Consider the following 22,590-nt stretch of genomic DNA (forward strand, 5'->3'; position numbering starts at 1 on the left):
GTGTGTGCCACCACTACCTAGCTCAGCTCTTTTTTTTAAAGGCTAGATTAGTCTGTATCCCAGTGTGGCCTTAAATTTATAGAGATGATGGATCTCTGCCTCCTGAGTGCTAGGATTAAAGGTATGTGCCACCACTGCCTGACCTTGGCGGGCTCTGTCCTCTGATCTTCAGGCAAGCTTTCTTAGATTACAAATATATCATCACACACTGGGAATGGAGGGAGGTCTTTGAAACCGTAGGCGAGCCTCTAGTGACACACCTCCAATAAGACAACACGTTCTAATCCTTACCAACAGCTGCCAGACTGTTCAAATGCCCAAGCTTTATTGGGAACATCTTATTCAAACCACCATTGTGTATAAGCCAAATAAATCCTTTCCTTCCCAAGTTGCTTGTAGTCATGTGTTCACAAGTGTGTGATTTGTGCTGAAGTACTCAACCCCTTGTCTCTGATGCATATGTTAAGAAACTTGAGGGGAAAGGGGGTACTTGCTTAGCACGCCCAAGACCCATGATTTGATCTCCAGCACTGCCAAAAACAAAAAGCAACTAAAAGAACCTGCTTCCGACAGCTGTATTACTGTAGCTATCATGTTATAGGGACAGTCTTTGAATCTTCCAGAAGGATGTTTTGTAAACAAAACAAGTGGTCAGGTAGTCATTACTGGTTCTTTCTACCTCTTGTTCCTTCACAACAAGTGTTTGCCCATATTGTCATTCCGCTACATTCAGGCAGCAGGAGACCCTCAAGTTAATATTGCATCCCACAGGTCTGTCTGAAGAGCTCTTAAGGGAAGTTTGCTGAAATCGTATGGATTAATACCAACCCCAAAAGTTGGCTCAGCCAGTGCTGCTTAGCCACCAATCCACTGCTGCAGCCCCAAATGTAGGTAACTTTTCAAATCGGACTTTATATCAGAGTTTAGCCCAGGAGCAGTTTGTTGCAGAACTATAGATTTTATTAGTTTCCAGTTTATGTTGACATCTTTATAACTTACAGAAACAAGTTTAGAAGCACAAGCATTAGCACTTAGTAAACAAGAGAAAGGTGATTCTTCTGTTTTTCTGATATTGCTTGGCATGTCCAGAATAATGTTGAAACATTTTTATAATTAGGAAAGACTTGGTTACATAGCACTACAGAAGCTTTTAAAAATTCTATTGTGAATGTCAACATACTTTAAAACAGAAGAGTTGATAGTGGTAATTTTCAAAATGAGCGTTTACATGTTTACTGTCTTTAGTTTCATGTGTAAATCTAGAAAAGAATGAATCTAAGTCTAGCTTAAGAATTGAACAGATGAATTAATGTTTGGTTTCATGGAGAATAACTCAGGTTTCTACAGAAGAGATGATAATACATTAAGTGATATTGATATAAGTGAAAACATTAGGCAGCTTGAGAGCATGGACACACTGAAGTCTCCTGAAATGTTGCCTGTAAGATGCAGACACTGCAAACTGATGGAGATCTTGAAGTACTTAAACAGCTTCCACGTAATTGGCTGGGAGCATGCCGGTCCTGCCGGTCCTCTGCACAGTGCCATACATCCAGCCTTCATCAATCGCCTGAGCATTCACTATAGCATCTCCATCTTTGAAGGACACTTCATCTGCATCTGCAGCCATATAGTCATACATGGCACGGAAGATTTTCTATTCATGGGAAGGAAAATAGCATATATTGGTAAGAGCATATGACCTTTTTGATAAATTTAATGACAAAAGATTGTGCAGCTACCACCAAACAAAAACCAATAACAAAGCCGGGTGTTGGTGGTACACTCCTTTAATCCTAGCACTCAAGAGGCAGAGGCAGGCGGATCTTTGTGAGTTCGAGGCCAGCCTGGGCTACAGAGAGTTCCAGGAAAGGCGCAAAGCTACACAGAGAAACCCTGTCTTGGAAAACAAAAAAACAAACAAAAAAACAAAACAAAAGAACAAAAAAACCAATAACAAAACAAAAACCTTATAAAATATTTGCAGATCATATGCTGATGAGTTTATGCCTGGAACCAGAAGTATTATCTAAGATGCTAAGGTTATGAATAAACACCTGCCCAAAGGAGGTGTATGAGTGAACAGGGAAACAGGAAAAGATGGGTCACTTTTTTTTTCTCCCAAAAACAAGGTTTCTCTGTGTAACAGCCCTAGCTGTTCTGGAACTTGCTCTGTAGACCAGGCTGCCCTCAAATGCGCTGAGATCTGCCTATCTCTGCCTCCTGAGTACTGGGGTTAAAAGCATGTACCTCACCGCCAGGCAAGATGTTTCATTCTTCCTTACGCTCTCAAGCTACCTAATGATTTTTCTTGCTGAAGAGGGCTCAGTGTTGAAACTGCTCTTTTGGAGGATCTGGGTTCAGTTCCTGGTACCTAAGTAGTGGTTCACAACTGTCTGTAACTCCAGTTCCAAGAGATCCAGTGGCCATTTTGACCTCTGCATTCGTGTGCACATAAGTAAGTATGGGAGAAATGCTTACATACGTACAAATCAATGATGAAAGTATAATGAAGAAAAAAGGCTTGTAGGGAGCAGAGGACGTCCTACTAGAGTAAGTCCTGAGTGAAGGTATTGTTGACATGGCGTGGTCATACCAATGACTCCAAGACAAAGCCAGTCCCCACATGGGCTAGGCTGAGACTGATGGCCAAGCTTTCCTCAGGTATCCTACCGAGGTTTATGGACAACTGATCAGCTTGTACAAAACAAAATCCACCTCCCGGATGTTTACAGCCAGAGACTGCTCAGTGACCGCCTACTGACTCATCAAGCCAACCTGATGGACACTATCAGAAGCAATATTTTGGTGTGAAGAATAAGAACAGGCAAGAGGCTACAGGGGCAGAACGAACGAAGTGCAAATTAGGACCAAGACACAGACAGCAAGCAACTCCACCCCCAAAGTTGGTACGAATGGCTTCAATTCTCTAATCAAGAGAACTGGGTGAGCTGGAAGGATTAAGAAACAAAATACATATTTCTGTGGTCTACAAGAAGCTTTAAAAAATAGGTACCACCTTAAAGTAAAATGATGGAAAAGAGTATTTCAACAAATAAGGTAGGAGACAAGCAGGTGGAACTATCCTAGTATCTGACAAAATAGACTTCAAACTTCATTCTAATCAAGGGAACAATTAACCAAGAAGACATCATGTTTCTAAACATATATTGTGCCAAACTCTGGCACACCCAATTTCATAAAAAGTGTACTTCTGGAATTAAAGACAAGATTAACTCCCAACTCAGTAATAACAGGTGACTTCACTACTCTACTTTCTCCAAGAGGCAGGTTATCTGGATAAAAACAAACAAGTCTGAATTGAATGCCCTTATACATCAAATAGGCCTGATATCAACAGAATATTCCAACTGACACTAAAAAAATACACATTCTACCCAGCAGCCCATGGATGGTTCTCTAAAATAGACCACATCCTGAGACAAATCAATTCTTACAAACCAAATTCAGACCAATTAAAATAATTTCATTTATCTGTTCTGACCACAGTGTAATGAAGCTTAAAATCATCAGTAAATTTCTAGTAATTATAAAAAATCTAGAACTCATGGAGATTAAATAGCACATTAGTGAAATACACACACACACACACACACATGAAAGAGAAGGGCACTTCCACATTCCTTCCATGAAACGAGTATCACTGTAATACAAAAACTAGGTAAAGATACAACAATGTAATACAAACTACAGGCCAATAGAGTATGGAGGCAGACATCTTTAATACAATACCTACAGGTATTGGCACATATCAAAAAGATGACCATGATCAAGTTGACTTATCTCAGAGATGCAGGGGTAATTCAATATATGTAAGTCAATAAATATATAATAAGTCACATGAATGGACTTTTAAGACAAAAATTACATGCTTATTTTAATAGATATAGAAAGTCTTTTTGACAAAATTCAGTGCCGGTTGGGGGGGGGCACATGCCTTTAATCCCAGCACTCAGGAGGCAGAGGCAGGTGGATCTCTGTGAGTTTGAGGCCAGCCTGGTCTACAGATTGAGTTCCAGGACAGCCAGGGCTGCTGTTACCCAGAGAAACCCTGTCTCGAAAAAACAAAAAACAAACAAACAAAAAACAACAACAACAACAAAAAATCCAACATGTCTTCCCAATAAAAGCTTTAGGGAGTGTGACTGGAGGCAATATACCTCAAAAAGGCTGTAGTTGGCAAATCCAGCCTTGAAGCACTAGCTACATTTGTAAGATGAGAAGGAAATTAAAGGATGCAAGTTGGAAAAGGAGTCAATGTTTATTTGCAGATACTACATTTTGATCCCAAAAATTCTACCAGAAAACCTGTAGAAATGATCAACACTTTTAGCAAAGTGCCAGGATACACAATCAACTCAGAAACCTCGGTAGCCAACAGCAGCAGGCAGGTTGAGAAAGAGATCACAGAAGTATTCCTATTCACAAGCCTAAAAAAATATCTTGGTGTAAACCTAGCCAAGGGGGTGAAAAACCTCTACTATACAAACTTGAATCACTGAAGAAAGATTGAGGAAGACACCAGAAAACAGAAAGACCTCCCATGTTCATGGATTGGTAGGATTATTACTGTGAAAATGGTCATCCTACCAAAAGCTGTTTACAGCTTCAATGCAGTCCTAATCAACGCCCCCCCTGGGGGGGGGGAACCTTAAAATTTCATATGAAACCACAAAAGACCCCCAGATAGCCAAAGCAATCCTGAGTATAAAGAATAAGTTTGGAGGGACTACCATTAGGTTTTAAGATCTATTACAGAGCTATAGTGATAAACATAGAATGGTACTGGAACAAAAATAGACGTATGGCTCAATGAAACAAAAACAATATCAGACCATGAGTCCACATAACTCCAGCCATTTGATATCTGAACAAAGAACCAAAAACCACATTGGAGAAAACACATTTTCAACAAATGGGGCTGGGAAAACTGAATGTCCCCATGTAGAAGAATAAAATTAGACCTGTCTCTATCACCCTGCAGAAAAGTAAACTCCAGATGGATCAAAGACCTCAATATGAAATATGAATGTTGAAACTGCTAGAATAAACTGTAGACAGTGCCCTTCAAAATGTAGATAAAGGAAGGACTTTCTGAGTAAGATCCATTTACCTGGGAATAAAGGCCAACAATGGACAAGTGGGACCTCATCAAACTGCAAAGTTTCTGCGTGGCAAATGAAATGTTCAAGCCCACAGAGTGGAAGAGAATCTTAGCCAGCTATACATTTTATAGAAGATTAATATCCAGAATACATGGACACTCTGGAAATCTGTGTGGAGAATCCTCAAAATAGATTTAAAAAAATAGATCTACCTTATGAGCCATCTCCATCACTCCTTGGCATGTGCCCAAAGTATCTATCTGATGATCCTGTGCTGCAGATGCTTGCTCATCCACTTTCACTGCTGCTCTACTCAACAATAGCCTGGAACTGCAAATTCTTAAACATTCTTCAGCTGATGCGTGGATAATGAAAATGTACATATACACAATGGAATACTATTCAGCTAAAAAAATCATGAAATTTGCAGGTAAATGGATGGACTACATATTATCCTGAGTAAGGTAACCCACAGCCAGAAAGATACATGCCACATATTTTCTTTTATTTATGGATCCTAGTTCCGTGTGTGTGTGTGTGTGTGTGTGTGTGTGTGTGTGTGTGTGTGTGTGTACCCTGGAATAACTGCAGAAACCAGGGAAGTGGAGACAAAGGGCTCTAGAGAGGGGAACAGCAGGACACAGGTGCTGACTGGGGGAATGGGAAAAATGAGGGGAGGGCTTTAGCTGGGGAGAGGGGAGGCGGGATAAAGAAAACCACGGGAATCATTTTATGTTTACCTATAATGACATATATAGAATATAATAAATACAATATTACATATATTATTGTATTTCTTTAATGAAGTGATGTCAGTGGAATGGTAATGCTATCCCAAAGAGCCATAGACTAACAAAAACTCTAGTGCTAGGCATGAAAACCTCCTTTGGAGTTTTTGATAGAGGAGTCCAAGAGGTCCCCAAAACCATATGGGCTATTCTTATTGCCCTTCATTGCTCCCCATAATTGGAAAATAAGTGCCTATTGCTGAAGACACCACCCACTTCAAACACAGGACTTGCGGAAATCCAGCTGGACGTGACCTCCAAGCCTCCTCCTTAAAGGACTAGCTCTCAATATCTGAAGGTGCTATGCAAGCTGCCAAAGGAGGAGATCAACAGACCTACCCAGCTGTGATGTTTATGAACTACAAAACTGACCAGGACCGTGAGGTATTCCTAAAAGGCAATAACGACACTTATATCTTGACCATAACCAACAGCTGTCTACCTGGACTGCAGGCAGTCTTAAACCAGTACAATCTCTTAACTGCATTCTACTTATCCTTATACCTGCAGATGAGTATACCTCTTATCCCACATCAAAGAGGCTCGAGGACCAGGATGTCTGCTGCAGGATTGTACCTAATATAAAGGTGAGGGAAGGCGCAGCCATGAAACCTCAACAATATGGCTGCCTAAACAAGACTTCAACCACTGGGAGAAATCTTACAAGGCCATACCCCTACCTGAAGAGCTGTAGGCAATTAATGATTGAGCAGAATCAGTCTGGAAAGAGCCCTGTAATTGGTTATCTAATACTAATTGGTCAGCCCTAAATGCATATACATATAAGCAACCTTTCACGACCCAGCAGGATGTATTTATGTATTTATATGCATTTATACATGTTATAATCAGAATGAAAAAGAAAACAAAAACAAATACACAAATGTAGTCATTTGTGTCCGTTCCTCTTTACTTACTCCGGCTGTGGATGGGTGGGATGGGACAGAAGACAGTGTCGTCTGCTGGGTGGCAACTGAGGATGACCGTTGCTGTGGGAGCTCGGTGGTTTTCACATGTTTGTACGCTGCAAAGAAGAAAAGAAACAGCTTGTAAAGGCATGTGGTAGACAGCTCATCTGTGGTTACCAACCAAGCACTGTTGTATTTACTCCAATTAATGACTCCTGTGAAGAGAAGAGCTAGTAAAATTATGAAAATTAAACATGTAGTTTCATGTAACTCCACAATCCTAATCTTTTCTCAGAAAAGTAATGAACTTTTAAATTAAAAACATTGCTTAGTAAGCATCAGTGAGCTGACCTCATGGCTGTCAGTCCACAGCATCCATTGTTTTTGTTGGTGTTGCGTTTGTTTGATTGAGACAAAGGCTCTATGTAGCCCAGGCTGCCCCAGGTTTGCAATCCCACACCAAAGCCTCCCAGACGCGGGGATTACTGTTGTGCCCGACCACGCCCATCTTGACCGTCCACTTGTACCTGTCGAGGTTGCCGAGAAGAAGGCGCCTCCGTCACTGTACGTGGAAAGGTGCTGGTCCGCAGAGTGCTCGGACTTCTCCTCACCCCCACTGACACTCAGTGCACTGGCAGATCGAGACTGCTCCCGGCTCCGGCGCTGAGCTTGGGCTAGGAGACAGGCAACAGAGATAAGGTTTCTACAGCAGTGATGCCTCCATCCTGCTGTTCGTTTTTGTCAAACGTAGTTCTGAGTGGTTTTCTGTGGCTTACACACGATTCTTTTAGTGTATAGCTGCTGTTCTCCTTTTCAGAGAAGAGATGAAATGGCCAAGGGCAGCAGAAGGAAGTGTCAGACTCGGGTCTGTCTTTAACTACTGGGCCTTCCCACCACCCCATTCCTCCTGGCTTGCTTCAGTGAATAGAGGGTGATCACAGTCACTTTTCAGTTTCTCCAGAAATGCCTCCCTCACTTCCAGATGGATTGAGGTGTCTTTCCTGTGTCCCACGGTATTGCGAGTACAACCTTAAAACTGTATGTCAGGGTAGGTCCCTCTTTATCCACAGACTACAGCATAAACCCTTAAAGAACAGCACAGCAGACTTTACTTTAAGAAAGCCCAAGCAAACAGAAAGTAGGGTCTCCCCATGGAGCCCTGGCTGGCCTGGAACTCAATGTGCAGAACAAGTTAGGTTTGAACTCAAACAGATCTGCTTCCCTCTGCCTCCCGATTATGGGGGTTAAAGGAATACACAGCAATGTCTGACCCAGTGGTTTGTCTTCTCTATGAACACACAGTATGAGTATGTGCCACTACCCTTGTGAATATCCCCCTAACACAAATAGTTCAAAATGTTCCTGATGAACATGTGTTTGTCTATGTATTTTATTATCACCTTTTCTTTAACTTACTAACTTTTCTCTTTAGGAAAATACAGAAATGATAATAATGGCATCTGAGGAAGCCATGAAGTGAGACAGTTTGTCAAAATCTTTCCCTAAACTGAGCATGCTTAGTTTGGCCCACCAGTCTGTGAGCAAGCTCAGAAGATGAAAAGGGAAGGGAAGGATCGCTCCTTGACTCTAGTCCGCTAGAAGGTGGTGTTTCTGGCACGAATCTCTGGGAGTGTGCATACCATTAATCATGTGTAGACTTCGGGACTGGATGTTGTCTTCTGCTGGGTCGTAGTCAAAAACTGAACCCGGGTTAGTACGCCAGACACGCAGACCTGAAAGGCAAGCCAGCAGTCAGGGAAAAAAAAAAAAAAAAAAAAAAGCTCTCACACTTGTCTGTAACTTGAGAACCAAGCAGGGGTGCTGGCAGTCACAGGAGGGCTAGGCTTCCTGCTTAGCACAGGTTCTGGCCTAAGGACAAAGATGGCAGGCAGCCGGTGCCTCTGAGGCCTCAGCTTTGCAGACTGGCTAAAGGGCCTTTCTTTCACAGACGTGGTCCTTGCCTTCCATTTGGAACAGCTGTGGCTTTGCTCTCGGTTACCTGTAATGGTGTCCTGATCCTGGTCATTCCGTTTTGGCTCCATTTCTACCACTTTCCTCTGAATGCCTCGGTAGTTAATGTCGCTGAAGTCCTGTGTGTTTTTCTTTACTCGCTCAGTGATAGGGTCTGTCACCACTGGTGTGAAGCAGCCCTTGTGCTTCTCAAAGTCTTCGTGATATTTCACCTGAAAGAGGAATTTACTTTATGGAAATATGACAGTGTGACCGATCTCTGTTTGAACATGTTCCAGCAGGCTGGCCAGCTGATCAAAAAGAATTCTTGTGGCTGGAGGGATGGCTCAGCAGGTAAGAGCATGTGTTGTTCTCACAGGGGACCTGGGTTCGGTTCCCAGCACACATGAGGCAGTTCACAAACAAATGTAACTCCAGTTCCAGGAGATCTGATACCCTCCTTCTGGCCTCTGCAGGCATTGTAGTAAACACACAGACGGGCAGACACATACATATAAAAATATATTTAAAAAACAATTCCCGACTTACTGTTGAGATGTGCCGTTGGGTTTCCCTTACTCGCCTCATCTCTGGTGTATCTAGCACGTAGGCAGCTTTGCCTTGTATTTGTTTCCGGAAGCTATCAGAATAAAGAACCTGTGGAGGAGACACCATGCGTGAGCACAGGGTATGGCTTTCTTCTAATTCAAAGACGTCAACAGACTCGAATGGAAGGGACTGGTGAGGGAAGTCTGAGTCAACAGACGGTGGCCAGACATTGGACTAGTAGTTTACCAGGTCAGAACAAGGACAGGCAAGGCTTACATCAGAGGTCACAAGACTTGTTTTGACTTTGAAAATGAAACATTTTCATTTTCAAAGGAGAAGGGGCACAGGGTAAGTCTGAAAAAGAGGAAGAAAGTGGCCTCTTGAATTGAATAGGAATTGCAATACCAGTGCCAGAATAGTAGATGGTATTTTGCATTAACTCTGATATTGACTGGACTTTGAAAGATCTGGCCTTTGAAGCATGTAACCATTAGGTAGTGCCCAGATTACATAAACCAATATGCCCAAACCAAAGTCAGAGTCTTCCAGACAAAAAACACAAGAAGATCACAGTGAAGATAGTAATTTCTGGGTATTACCTATTTAATAAAATACCTTAGAAATAACAGCAGGAGGTAGAAGATGTTAGGGGTCAATTTGTTATAGCTGGTTATGAAAAACTACCTCAGAGTCATGTGTAAGAGGAGGAAAACCAGAGGCAATCATTATATGTTTAGTATGATCATTTGGAATGGGAAAACACGGCTGTGTTAATCTCAGTGTAAATTTTCAGTGAAAGAAGTGCACATTTTTATGATGTTAAAACATTTTCCAAGATGTTGCATTATCTGTTGTTTTAAATTTTAGTGTCATTTTCAGTTGAATAACAAAGGCCTGTATTCAGGGTGTTAAAATGTTAATTCCAACTTGTCCCACTGCTCTGTTTAGTCGGGAAATACCGAGCTAATATTTTCTTGGTTGCGCTTAGCTCTCTCCATCTCTGGAGTGACAGGGGTTGGAGTTGCTTTTCTCATATTCTCTTTGTACAGTACCTAGAGGAGCCAAGAGAGTATCCCGACATCAGAAAGCAAAAGGAGAAACAGTTTTGAAAAGTCATCAATCTAGCTGGTATTATGGCTCAGTAACGTCACACAGTGTGAGAAACACCTCAGGAGGAGAAAGCCATTAACATGTTACAGTAGAAAGCAAGAGATAAAAGGCTTGAACTCAGTGTCAACCAGCAAGGTTGGATTGTTGGATTTAAGTGGCCAAGGAAGAATTTTAAAAAGGTATCAAGTCTTGGAAACACCGTGAGAAGAATTAGTGGTATTGCCATGATGGTCAGACTTGTTAGAATTTTAATGGTTTATTTTTCCCCTCAAATACCGAGCTAAAGTTTTCTTGATTGCGTTTGACTCTCTCCATCTCAGGAGTGAAGGGTGTGGGGGTTGCTTTCCCCATGTTCTCTTTGTATAGCACCTATGAGAAACAAAGTTGTACCTAAAAGTCACTCACCAGGAGACAATATTCACTATTAAACATAAATCCAGTTGGGGAGCGGAACGAAACATTAGGCGTAACCTGTTGCTATTAGTGAGAATAGCTCCCCAGAAAACCAGCAAAAACAGTTAATGGCCATGACAAATGTGTGTGATATTTAAAGGAGATAAAGCGTAACTGGCATTTCATTTGATTTTAACCTTGGATGGGATTAGGAGCAGATCAAATTGCAAGAGTTACTTTGTAAAATTAGAAGCATTTCCATTTCTCAAGACAATACCGAGCTAATGTTCTCTTGATTGCGTTTGACTCGCTGCATCTCCGGTGTGACAGGGGTCGGGGTGGCTTTCCCCACATTTTCTTTGTACAAAACCTACAGGAGTCCAGTGGATCCAAAAAATCCAAAGGGAGACACAACAACAACAACAAGAAGAGATTACAATTACCAGAAGAAGCAGCGGAATGCTACAGTAACTTTCGATCAGGCCCTGGGCACCAAATCATTTAGGCCCTGAGGTTAGATTAGCAGCCTGTGTTTGCAAGGGAGAAGGTGACTGCAGTTAGAGCAAGACACACGATTCTACGGTACAAGCTTGCCCTGAAACTTGCAGATTCCAAGTGAGAATGTTCCAGAAAGGACGCAGCCCTACCATCATTTGATCTAGTATGTGACTGTCAGTCCCGATACATCATCTAAAGGCCAGTTACCATGAGTTACAGAGGTTGAAGTGGCCCCAATACCACAGCTGTTTAATGGGTCTTTTTGCAGCACAGGCTTTCATACAGAGTAAAACTGTAGACCCCGGGCAAGTGTTTCTCTTACTCTTCCATCTTCGTAGTCTGCTTATTTAATTCACTAAGTATTTCGCACTTATCAGCCATGAGAAATGTTTTCAACAATTACATTACCAGCATGGAAAAGCAACAGACACGTGTCCTGACAAATCCTCAACCTCAGTGTCTTCCCTGGTGTCTTTCTAGGTGACCTGGGAGATTTAGGATACGGCACGTCACTAGGGAGGGATTCTCTTCTAGCAGTTCTCCACGCCTGTGAATAGCTGGTCAGTGTCAGCTGAGGACTTATTAAAATGCCTGTTCTCTACTCCATACGGACAAAATGAAGGGAACATGGGTCAGACCCAGAAACCTGGTTTAATCAGCTTCCAAGTAATTCTGATGGAGAAACCTTCAGGTGGTGTAAAATGCTGAACAAGAACTTCTCTACTGAAAACTAACGTCCCCACAAACCTTATACCCCAGTTATTGACAGATTACTACCAGAGAGCACAAGCTTGAAGGAAATAGATCATTATAGTTAGCACTAATGATCAGAATAAAGACAATAAAGTCCAAATGAAGATCACTAAGACAAAAAGCCTTTTCTGTGACATTTTCCTCTTTAGCGACTTATTCAAATGTGAAAAGCACCACTGGATCGAGTTTACATCTTTATCTATGGAAGAGGATGAGGAGCTACTTTCCCAAGGTCTATCTCTCCGCCCATGTCTATCATCGTAGGGCTGGGGACATGGCTCCTCAGTGTAAGAGCCTGTCTTAGCCTGTAGAAGGCCCTGCCAACTGATCCTCTGTACCACAAAAGATTCAAATCTGGTGGTGTGAACCCCAAACCATCAAATACTTCAATATTTAATAAATAGTCCCTTTATACCTCCTATTCCACCCATCAAGGTTCCCCCAAGTTTGTCAAGCACACAAAGAGACCATGGGTAGAGCAGGAGTAAGTCTGGGGAGAGGCGAGCAGAATAATGTTCTGTAGGAAAATGTGTTACCTCGGTATTAGAATTTTAAATGGAATAAAGCAATTTTGTTATGAAGTTAAGGCTAGGAACGAAGGATAAATATAGTCAAGAAATGGACCAGACTTAAGGTGCCTTTTAAAAGGATTAATAGGAATTATTTTGTCATTGAAGTAGTTTTACAATCACTAAAGGATTAATATTTCTTTTTTGTCAGAGTACCGAGCTAATATTTTCTTGATTGTGTTTGACTCTCTCCATCTCTGGAGTGATGGGTAAAGGGGTCCCCTTGCCCATGTTTTCTTTGTATAGCACCTGTACGATGAGAAATTATCAGAGAAAACAATGGTAAATGACATTTCATTGAAAGGCAAGATCAACTTCTTTGGTACAAATTAACAGGAGCCAGGAGTTATATGCTGACAAGTTGCCGTGTGCTGTTTAAGGACGCGGTTACTGGGCTGGGAGGCTGCGTGTCGCAGAAGCAAGGACATAAACTGCTAGCTAGGAAAGGCTATTAGAGTCATCCACACTGTTCTTTTCCCCCCTCATCTTTGTGAGCTTGGTACCTCCTAAGCAAATGCGGGGATTTGAGATGGTTAGAACTTGGTTTTGTTATCCAAAAAACTAAAATATTTACTTCCTTTTGTTAAAAAAAAAAAGTTTAAAAGTATCAGGTAAAGTAAAAAAAGTCAAACAAACAGATGGGAAAGGAAATCCTTTTACAAAGATACATCAGAAGCAAAGGAAGGGAAGAGCGCTTAATGATGAGCTTGGTTCTGGAGTTAAGTGGCATCTCCCTGCCCCCCTGCTTCTTTCCAAAATACCGAGCTAAGGTTCTCTTGATTCTGTTTCACTCGCTCCATCTCGGGAGTGATGGGGATTGGAGTTCCTGTCCCCAGGTTTTCTTTGTATAGCACCTGTATGATAAGAGGCATGCAGAACAAAAGGCCATCAGTCACTTTCCCTCCCTGGTGGAGCAGCCGGCTGTGGGAGGGCAAAGAGGAAGAGGAGCTAGAGATGGGGGGGATGCCAAAAGCTTCACCCTGGAGGAGGAGAGGATTGCAGGAAGGAGCTGCGGAGATGAAGACAGTCAAGGGGGTTGGTTATTTTTGTTGTTTGAGCTCACTTCTGTAGCACAAGCAATAAAGAGTACCACGAAAGGCAGAAATTAGTTGTCATCATTGTGAGAGAAAAACGGGAGGTAGAAACCAAACCAAGAAAGTTATTTCCATAAATCATGTAAAGGATGTTTGAGTTTTAGAAGTACCATCTATGGGAAGATTCATACATACATTCATTGACTTTCCAATGAAGTCAACGTATTTAATTTTTAGTCTGGGTAAACATATTGGGAATAATTATGTTTAAGGTAACTAGAGTAATGATAAGATGCTAAAAAGGGAACTTGGAAAGGACTATGCAGGTGCCAGGGAGGGTGAGGTTAGGATAGGAAATGAGCCGGAGGCCAGATCTTCACAGAATGGTGCTTTTGAAGCTGTGTGTTCACGTCACATTTGCCAAAGCAAGGTAAACACGGATGCCGAGACATCGAGGGTGTTATTATTATTATTATTTTTTAAAGCTGGAATACTTTTAATGATCAGGTTAATGTTTAACCAAGGAAACTGGCTCATGGGAAATGGCAGCATTAAGTTGGATACAAAACAGGTCATGTTTTAGAAACTGGGATGAGTTAATTAGATTTTAAAATTCTAGACATTAATGTCTTAAAAAGCATTTTAAAAATAGTTAAAGGGATTTTTTTTGTTTTTTGTTTTTAAATACCGAACTAAAGTTTTCTTGATTGTGTTTCACTCGCTCCATCTCTGGAGTGATGGGGATCGGAATCCCTTTCCCAAGGTTCTCTTTGTACAACACCTGTGGGACACAAGAAAGCATGGGGGGTGGGGAGGGGACACGAGCAGTCAGACTATGAGATATGACATCCAGCAGGAAAGACCACGCCCACTGCCCTGGTGCTGCGTGATGCCTACAGCTCGTCTGTTCAACTCTCTAACCCACAGGATTAGGGAGAAATACAGTTCTGTGAGAGCATAGAAATGCTCACTATGCAAAAGAGACACGTCTTGACCGAGTCAGCAAACAGTTCTTTTTTCTACATAAAACATTTGTCTTAGCGCATAATAGACATTTACAACTACAGACTGAATCTCAGACTAAACTGGTCTTTGTTAAGGTTAGAGAAATAATCAAACCCAAAAGTCCACGTTTAATATACAGTCTTTCCCATAGTATCTAAAAGGCCTGGGTACCAATGGACAATGCTGTCTAATATAACCAATAAAAATTAACACAAATCATACTTTAACAAAGAAAAAGTTGTCCAGGGCCATTAGAATTATTAGTTTCAAATAGATATACATAGTAATACACTGTAATATAGAAATAACTAAGCTATCATTTTGAAAAGTGATATCTTTCCCCAAAAAGAAATAATGAACCCGTAGGAAAAACAGTAAGTGAAACACCCCCAAGACATATCAGCACACCATGAAAACTTGCTGGAATTGAGAAATTGTTAGTGAGCAGTAATTAGGAACAAAACAGATTGGAGTCAAAGGAACTTACTGACCTAACTGTGTGAAAGGGGAATTGTTTCACAGAAAATCAAACTGCTAGGAAGGACTTGAACCACATTCAGATCAACCCTCCTCCCCAAAGTGGGTCCAGTTAAATTTTCAGAGGATATGAGAATCTCCCTCCATTTCAGGCCCAGAAGTTCCTTACATGGAAGGATCACAGCTTAATTATTATTATAGTTTTTCAGGAATATCAGTTAATAAAAAAATAATGTAAATAAATGTTCTGATTTAATTGGCATGTTTTTCTTAGCACCAGGGAGGCTCAGGCAGGAGGATGGCACATTTAAAGCCACCCTGGACTACATAGTAAGATCCTGTCCTAAAAAAAAAAAAGAAAAATTGGAAAGCATAAATTTCTAGTCATAAAATGGCTTGTCCAGGACAACTGTCAAAGTAAGCTTTTGGTCTAGTGCGGAGCGTTTATCTTTGCTCTTTACCCAGGTAAGGACCCCACTTTTTCCAAGCAAAGATGCTGTTCCCGCACACAGCCTTGGGGCAGTGTCTTTGCTTGTTGCACGAACCCAGAACCATGAGATTCAAAGATTTCCACGTAAATACAAGCTCCCAGGTTTGTGTTGTTCGGAAATCAGTTAGTTTTGAAAGTACCAGTACTAACGATGTGGGAAAGGAGAGAGACTAACACTAAGCGTTAAGCGGGAGCCCAAGTGGTAGAGAGCACTTGCCTGGACTGGGCAAGGCCATGAGTCCAATCCCAACACCACGTACAGACGCTAAGTTAATAGAGATGTACCTACACATCTAACATAAAGACGTTTTACAGGGGGATTTCAGAAAGTACAGAGCATTGAGATTAAATGGTAAGTAAAATATCCAGGACAGAGGGATTCAGTTGGTAAGTGTGTTTTTCAAGGAATTTGTTAAATTATTATAAAGGGATAACTAGTAAGAATTTTGTTTTATCGAAATTATTCTTTTTAATATGGAGTTAAAGGAACTTTCTCGCAAATACCGAGCTAAAGTTTTCTTGATTGCGCTTGACTCTCTCCATCTCAGGAGTGACAGGCAGGGGGGTCCCCTTGCTCAGGTTCTCTTTGTACAATATCTGCGTGCACAGAACCAACAATCACATCAGCCTGTAGGTAGATTTGAACTTAAATCTCCAAGAGTACTTGTTCTTTCAGAGACGCAAAGTAAAACTAAGAAACGGAGCAACTGTGGGGCACTTTGTGCATTTAGTTGCACACCACATAACGGCTGGTCCCTCCGTGATATCGATGCACACTCAGGCTTGCTTCGCTTACACATTCCTTCTCAAATACACAGGATTCGGCTTTATCAAACAGTGTGTAGCTAATTAAGGTTACTATCTATAATGAGGTAGGGACAGCACTGAATCAGAAAAACAGAGGGCTTGGGGAGATGAATAAATATCCATAAACATTGAGACGGCATACATTATCAACTTAGCAGTGATCCTGAATACATCCCTCAAAGGGAAGTTCACTTGCATCACAAACACAACTCACTGACATCAGTAAATTTGTATTTCCGAGTTACTGCGAATTGGTCTGTTGTTTTCAAGTGAAGATGTTTAAGAATCATGGCCATGAAGGAAAAGCTACCAAAAAAAAAATTCAAGCAACAATAAATACAGTTCTGATTAGTGCTGTCCTTTTGGGAGGGGGATGTTAGATTTTATTTTTGACCCGTACCACACTAGTTAGAACCGGAGGAAGGAAACTGAGAATTTAAGGTTTTGAAGGAAAGTGAGGCATAGCTGTGTTTTTTTTAAAAAAAAAAAAGTTAAAATTTCATACCAGTATTAAAAGTTACATTAGATTTGGGTTCAAATCTTAAGTAATATTGGCATCATTCTTTCATTGTACGAATTTAGTAATTTTACATTTGTGTGTTAAAGACATCAGTGTGACCGTTATTTTTTTAATAAGAATTAGGGTTGAGATGTTTGCCCCTGAGAAATACCGAGCTAAAGTTCTCTTGATTGCGTTTGACTCTCTCCATCTCTGGAGTGACAGCTGTAGGGGTCCCTTTCCCCAAACTTTCTTTGTACAAAACCTGTGAGATACAAGAAAGTACCCAGAAGACATTCAAAACAAGCCGGAGACAGCGGAAGGAGGGGGTGGGTGGGGTGGGCGGGGAGATTTTAGACAGTGGTATTTAGTCAGGGCAATGCTTTCGCACGTTGCAATTTTAAAGATGAACTCTACATCTTAGAACAGAAAGATAGAGTAGGAAGCACTGGGTTCTGGGGTGCCAGCACCCCGAGGAAGCTTGTTAATGCTGCTGACTGTATTTCAGATCTAGCTCACACCAGTCAGTTGCAGAACGTGTTAAGGAGCATTGAGAAGAGTGGCCATTCTGGAGAGGGTCAGGTGACTTTCCAGGGAGGGGGATACACAAGCACACGGGGTCGTTAAAGGTTACTGTGAAAAGTAGACTGCTAGGTTATTCTGGTAGTCTTTTTACGGGAAAGAATTTCTTATTTCATAGATCTGTAAATACCGAGCTAAAGTTCTCTTGATTGCGTTTGACTCTCTCAATCTCTGGGGTGACAGTGGTTGGAATGCCTGTTCCCAAGTTTTCTTTGTACATAACCTGCAGAATAATTAGAATACCCAGAAAGCAAAGTGACCACAAATGTTTTAGCTGACAGCGACTTGAGGGTGTTTTGGTGAGTGTCCATAGCAACAAGCTACCTTTGCAATATGCACTCAGGGACAAAGCAAGACAAAGTCCATAAAGATTTGCAGAAATTTTGCTATCTTGAAAACTGGATCCTAAATTTTGCATTTTCCACAGTCAATACTTAGTATATTCTTGAAATGCATTAAACTATGACAACAAATTTAATTAACGAGAAACATTTTTGACTAGCATGTGCAAAGCCTTGGGTTTAGTTGCCAGTAACCAGCCCCTCAAAAAACAAAATACAAAAAAACAACCCCAAACTAACTATTTCCTTGTATCCAGGCTTAATATCCTGTGCATACTAGGTCTACATACCTGTACTCAAAGCACATGTTGTCTGTTTTATAATTTTCTAACCATGTGGTATTCTAATCCCTCCTCCTTCAGAGTCATTGAGAATTTTATGTATTTCTTACTGTTTTACCATATATATATACATACACACACACACACATATATACATACATACATACACACACACACACACACACACACACACATATATAAAATTGTGGCAGACTCTTTTGCTACTTAGCCCTGACTGGTGTGAAACTCCCCGGATCCCTCCTGCTTCAGCCTCCTGAGTGCTGGGATGACAGGCATGCATACACCTCCAGCTTTAAGGAAACCTTAGGTGGTCCCTAGTTGGACACTTGATATGAGCAGGCATAATTTGTATTCAGGAACAGCATCTTTCTCTGAAATTTTTGCCATGATTTTGGGATCAAGTAAGCTAGTGCTTGTTGGTTGGTCTTTTTTTCACTGTGTTTAGTTATGTTTTATTTGTTGCATTGGTATTGAACCCAGGGTCTCATGTATGATAGGCAAGTGTTCCATCACTGAGCTATGTCCTCAGTCTCTGCACTAATCTATGGGTTTTTGTTTGTTGTTTATTTTTTAACGAGCACTATCAAAGGACTGTAAATTTTAACAAAAAGAATAAGGGATCCCCATTTTCTAATTCTTATCTCCTCTTAGTAAGTTGCAGCCTAAACTCAGCATGGTGGTGCATGCGTGAATCCCATCACACGGAGGCAGAGGCAGGTGGACCACCAGAACAGAACAAAACTACAGAAAGGCAAGAAGTTACAACCCAAAGCAACACAGAACCCCTGGGCTTGTTTTCTCTTCAGGTTAGTGGACAGGAAATTCAAAATAAAGTTTACTATACAGCGAAGATGTAAGGAGTAATAGGGAATGAACTGCAACTGAGGTCTCTTGGTTACTTCTGTAATCTGAGGGGGACTAGGGAGGAGGCACAGGATGGAACTAGGGTACCAGTTGAGGGGTGGCCCATCATACAAATGTATGCCGGGTAAGAGTCTGTCCGTACCGAGCTAATGTGCTTCTGGGTCTCCTTGACGCGTTTCACTTCAGGCAGGTCAGGGATCGGAGTTCCTTGACCAATTGCTTCTTTATACTTGACCTATGTGGAAAGGGGGACACAAAGGTCTAAGTGCATGCTGAAATCTTCCCACCACATGTGGATGGTTGATTAGTACACTTTCTACTACCCAGCTCTCATTTAGTTATATTTGTATTGTCTTGAGACAAGGCCTCACTCTGTAGACCAGGCTCACCTCAGACTCACCGAGATCTACCTTCTTCTGCCTCCTGAGTGGTAGTGTGAAGGTGTGTGCCATTACACCCAGATTGCCTTTTTTTTAGTTAAGTGCTCACCATGCACCGTGGATTTCTGTTTTTGCAGTTTTGAGGCAGGACGGCAAACAAGCATGGGTTTCTCTCCCTCTTTTCCAAGTTCACAGATATAAAAGTCATTATACTGTATCTCTTAGCAACCTTAGCAGATGGCATTTTTACTTTTTTTTGTTTGTTTGTTTGTTTTGTTTTGTTTTTTGAGACAGGGTTTCTCTGTGTAGCTTTGCACCTTTCCTGGAACTCGCTTCGGAGACCAGGCTGGCCTCGAACTCCATTTTTACTTCTTATGTGGAACATCTGCACTTTTTACAGAGGAAACACAGCAAGCTCTTTTGTTTATCTGCATGGCCAGCATTGCTCCTCTTGCTTTTTGGGGGTCATCACTAAGAAAACAAGGGCTCCCTGAACACAAACACTGCATACTAAAATCTGGCAATGCAGACAGCCAGGGAGAACGGGTAGCGTGCACTTTGGTATGGACTGAATGAAGGGATAATTCGTGCCCCAGGTCGGATGGGACAGGAAGCCACAAATGTTATAATATCAGAAAGAATAATTATTCTGGGTTTTTCCATTTAACATTTTGGGACCAAGATTGCTTGAGAGGCAACTGAAATCAGAGAATGCAAAAGCAGGAAGAGGCCTCCTGACCGCCAGCGTCTTCACACCCAGCAGTCCATTTGATTAGGACATATGTAGCCACACATGTGTCTCCAGAAAGTCCATTCTTTGATGCTGATATGTCCCATTTTCTCCTAAGCCTCTGCTTTCCACATCTACCCTCATTCTCCTGAGAACCTCCACCAGCACACAGCATGTGATGGCAGCAATGTCCGGACACCTGCTTTTAGGTCGGATGCTGTTTCCGGTGACAGCTATAGAGTGTGACTCAGAAGTTACAGATTTATCAAAGTCAGGTTCCGAATAGGACAAGTGACTCAGACGTGTCCTTACCGAGCTGATGTGGTCCTGCGTTTGCTTCACTCTTAGCATCTCAGGGGTCTTTCCAATTGCTGTTCCCGGCGAGACATCCTCTTTATACAGAACCTGGGCGTGCAGAATCAGGAGAGTGTTACACAGGAAGAAGAAAAGCTGGGCAGTGCCTGGTGAAAGACCAGCCCACGTGGCTTCTGTGAAAACAAAGACTCTCCACAGTGTCTCCAGGCAAGGGCTGAAGCATCGCATTTGAAGTCCTGTCAGAATCAATACCCAGAACCATATAGGCAAGGCCTGCCGCCTGCCAGCTGGAGAGTTCTCTTTAGAATACCACAGTATATTAATACAGAATGAGAAAAAAAACAACAACAACCCAGAAAACGTTGATGAAAAACCACAGAACTCATTAAAGAAATGCAAAGTCAGTCAGTCAGTCAGTCAGTTATTTTGTAGAGGGCTAATAAGAGAAAATCACATCACAAAGAAATCCACCTTCTTGGAACAAGACAACACGTGTTATTGTCTGAGTTACTATAGGAGATTAAAAAAAACTACAAAGAGAAGAGTTATTTTGTTAGATTTCAGTTATTTCAAATGTTCTCAGGAGTGATGATTTGGGAACACAGTTTGGGGCATTTTACCAAGGACCCACTAGCATCAACTGGGCAAGTTAGAGGTTAATTGCCTGTGTGAGTGTGGGGCCTATGTGCCTTCTTCAAGAGAACGGCACTGTTAGGTTAGCATTAGACAGGGAGTAAACAGGAAATGTACCGAGCTGAAATTCTTTTGGTTTTCTTTGACACGCAGTATTTCTGGCGTGTCTTGAACAACTGTAATTTTCCCTTTACTGTTTTTAAGGTCACACTGGTATTGGAGCTATGGAGAAAGAGTAAATATCTTGTTATGATTCCAACATTGTCGGACACATTTTATAATTGTTTTACATTGTGGATAGGAAGCTAAAATTTTACATGGCACAATAATCGCAATGCAATAGCCCAAAGTCAGTTCCTTACTAAGAATTTAGGAGAGAAACTATTTTTAGTGATGGGGTGTTGCTGGAGATTTGTCGGGGATTGAACCCAGAGTCTCATACCACAGGAAGCACGTGTTTTAACACCAAGCTACATGTACTCCCAGACATAGAGCTAATTTTTGAAAACCTAAAATGTACAAAAAAATTTAAGGTATTTCTTGCTTAGATTTAGTTGGAGGAGGACATATCACCAGTTTAAAAAAAAGATGGTAACAGTTTGTATTCAGTGACACGAAGCCACCTATTGATCGGCTGAGACTTTCATGTTCATCTGTGATTAAAATACAGGGTGAGCCCAGAGAAGATTCACGTGTGCTCCTCTGTCCTCATGGGTGCCAAGTGTGTGTCCTCCAAGCCACCACCCTTAGCCTGCTGTCCTCCCACCAGTGGGCTGGGCCTTAGTGGAACTTACAAGGCTGAAATTCTTCTGGTTCTCACGGACTCTTTGCATCTCTGGAGTGTCCAGGACAGTCTCATAATACGACATGGACTTCTCTGCATCCTCCTTGTACTTTTTCTGGGAAAAGGTTCCAAGAAACAGGGAGCATGAGCCCCATGGTGACATAGGCTGCTAACCTAAAATGGTCCTTCCACTTCAGCACAGGGAAGGTTCTTTGCATCCTGCCCACGCAGGCACATCCTGATCATCACTGAACAGTACTAACCCAGGATGAAATCCTGTTAATTTTTATTTTGTTTTTATATGTGCTTAATTTGGTTTCTGAGACAGGATCTTGGATTACAGTCTATGCTGGCCTCCCGCACCATCCTCCCCAAGTGCTGAGATGACAAGGACTTGTGCCCACAGACAGCTTTCCTCCTTTTTCTCACAGGATTTGCAGGATCCAGAAGCTAGCCAGCCTGGATGCTCCAGGTTGTATGGTTCACGTTGATGACTCAGTCTCAGCCACAGGTCTACGTTGTGTCTTCCACATGCACTCACACACCTTAAGCCCACATTAGAGCAGATGCTAAAATATTCGTTAACTGTGAGCTGTACCTCAGAAGTGCTCGGAACTCCCCTCCTGACCGTTTGAGTTTGAGTTTTTCCTTTCAGTGTTTTGGCTAGATCCCAAGGTGTCACACTTGACTACTGAGGTGCCCA

At 41.8% G+C, this 22,590-nt stretch overlaps 1 protein-coding gene across 24 annotated transcripts in view; it reads right to left on the reverse strand.

Annotated features, from left to right (window-relative positions):
* Nucleotides 1-937: 937 nt before the first annotated feature.
* The window catches only part of Neb (nebulin), a 196,481-nt gene continuing 174,828 nt past the window's right edge, over nucleotides 938-22,590 (reverse strand). For 5 of the 24 annotated variants that reach the window (XM_037204780.1, XM_037204781.1, XM_037204762.1 and 2 more), the window contains 19 exons: nucleotides 21,898-22,002; nucleotides 21,221-21,325; nucleotides 20,468-20,560; nucleotides 19,188-19,280; nucleotides 17,669-17,761; nucleotides 17,129-17,221; nucleotides 16,155-16,247; nucleotides 14,367-14,459; nucleotides 13,406-13,498; nucleotides 12,801-12,893; nucleotides 11,102-11,194; nucleotides 10,708-10,800; nucleotides 10,281-10,373; nucleotides 9,322-9,429; nucleotides 8,822-9,005; nucleotides 8,463-8,555; nucleotides 7,350-7,496; nucleotides 6,832-6,938; nucleotides 938-1,657 (listed from right to left, as the gene is read on the reverse strand). In XM_037204780.1, coding sequence (XP_037060675.1) covers nucleotides 1,484-1,657; nucleotides 6,832-6,938; nucleotides 7,350-7,496; nucleotides 8,463-8,555; nucleotides 8,822-9,005; nucleotides 9,322-9,429; nucleotides 10,281-10,373; nucleotides 10,708-10,800; nucleotides 11,102-11,194; nucleotides 12,801-12,893; nucleotides 13,406-13,498; nucleotides 14,367-14,459; nucleotides 16,155-16,247; nucleotides 17,129-17,221; nucleotides 17,669-17,761; nucleotides 19,188-19,280; nucleotides 20,468-20,560; nucleotides 21,221-21,325; nucleotides 21,898-22,002 — 2,046 coding nt within the window. In that variant the 3' untranslated portion in view covers nucleotides 938-1,483. The remainder of the gene's footprint in view (nucleotides 1,658-6,831; nucleotides 6,939-7,349; nucleotides 7,497-8,462; nucleotides 8,556-8,821; nucleotides 9,006-9,321; nucleotides 9,430-10,280; nucleotides 10,374-10,707; nucleotides 10,801-11,101; nucleotides 11,195-12,800; nucleotides 12,894-13,405; nucleotides 13,499-14,366; nucleotides 14,460-16,154; nucleotides 16,248-17,128; nucleotides 17,222-17,668; nucleotides 17,762-19,187; nucleotides 19,281-20,467; nucleotides 20,561-21,220; nucleotides 21,326-21,897; nucleotides 22,003-22,590) is intronic. The other 19 variants (XM_037204764.1, XM_037204763.1, XM_037204766.1 and 16 more) reach the window with 19 other exon arrangements.

The sequence above is a fragment of the Peromyscus leucopus genome, chromosome 4 (assembly GCF_004664715.2).
Source record: "Peromyscus leucopus breed LL Stock chromosome 4, UCI_PerLeu_2.1, whole genome shotgun sequence".
NCBI classification, from domain to species: domain Eukaryota; kingdom Metazoa; phylum Chordata; class Mammalia; order Rodentia; family Cricetidae; genus Peromyscus; species Peromyscus leucopus.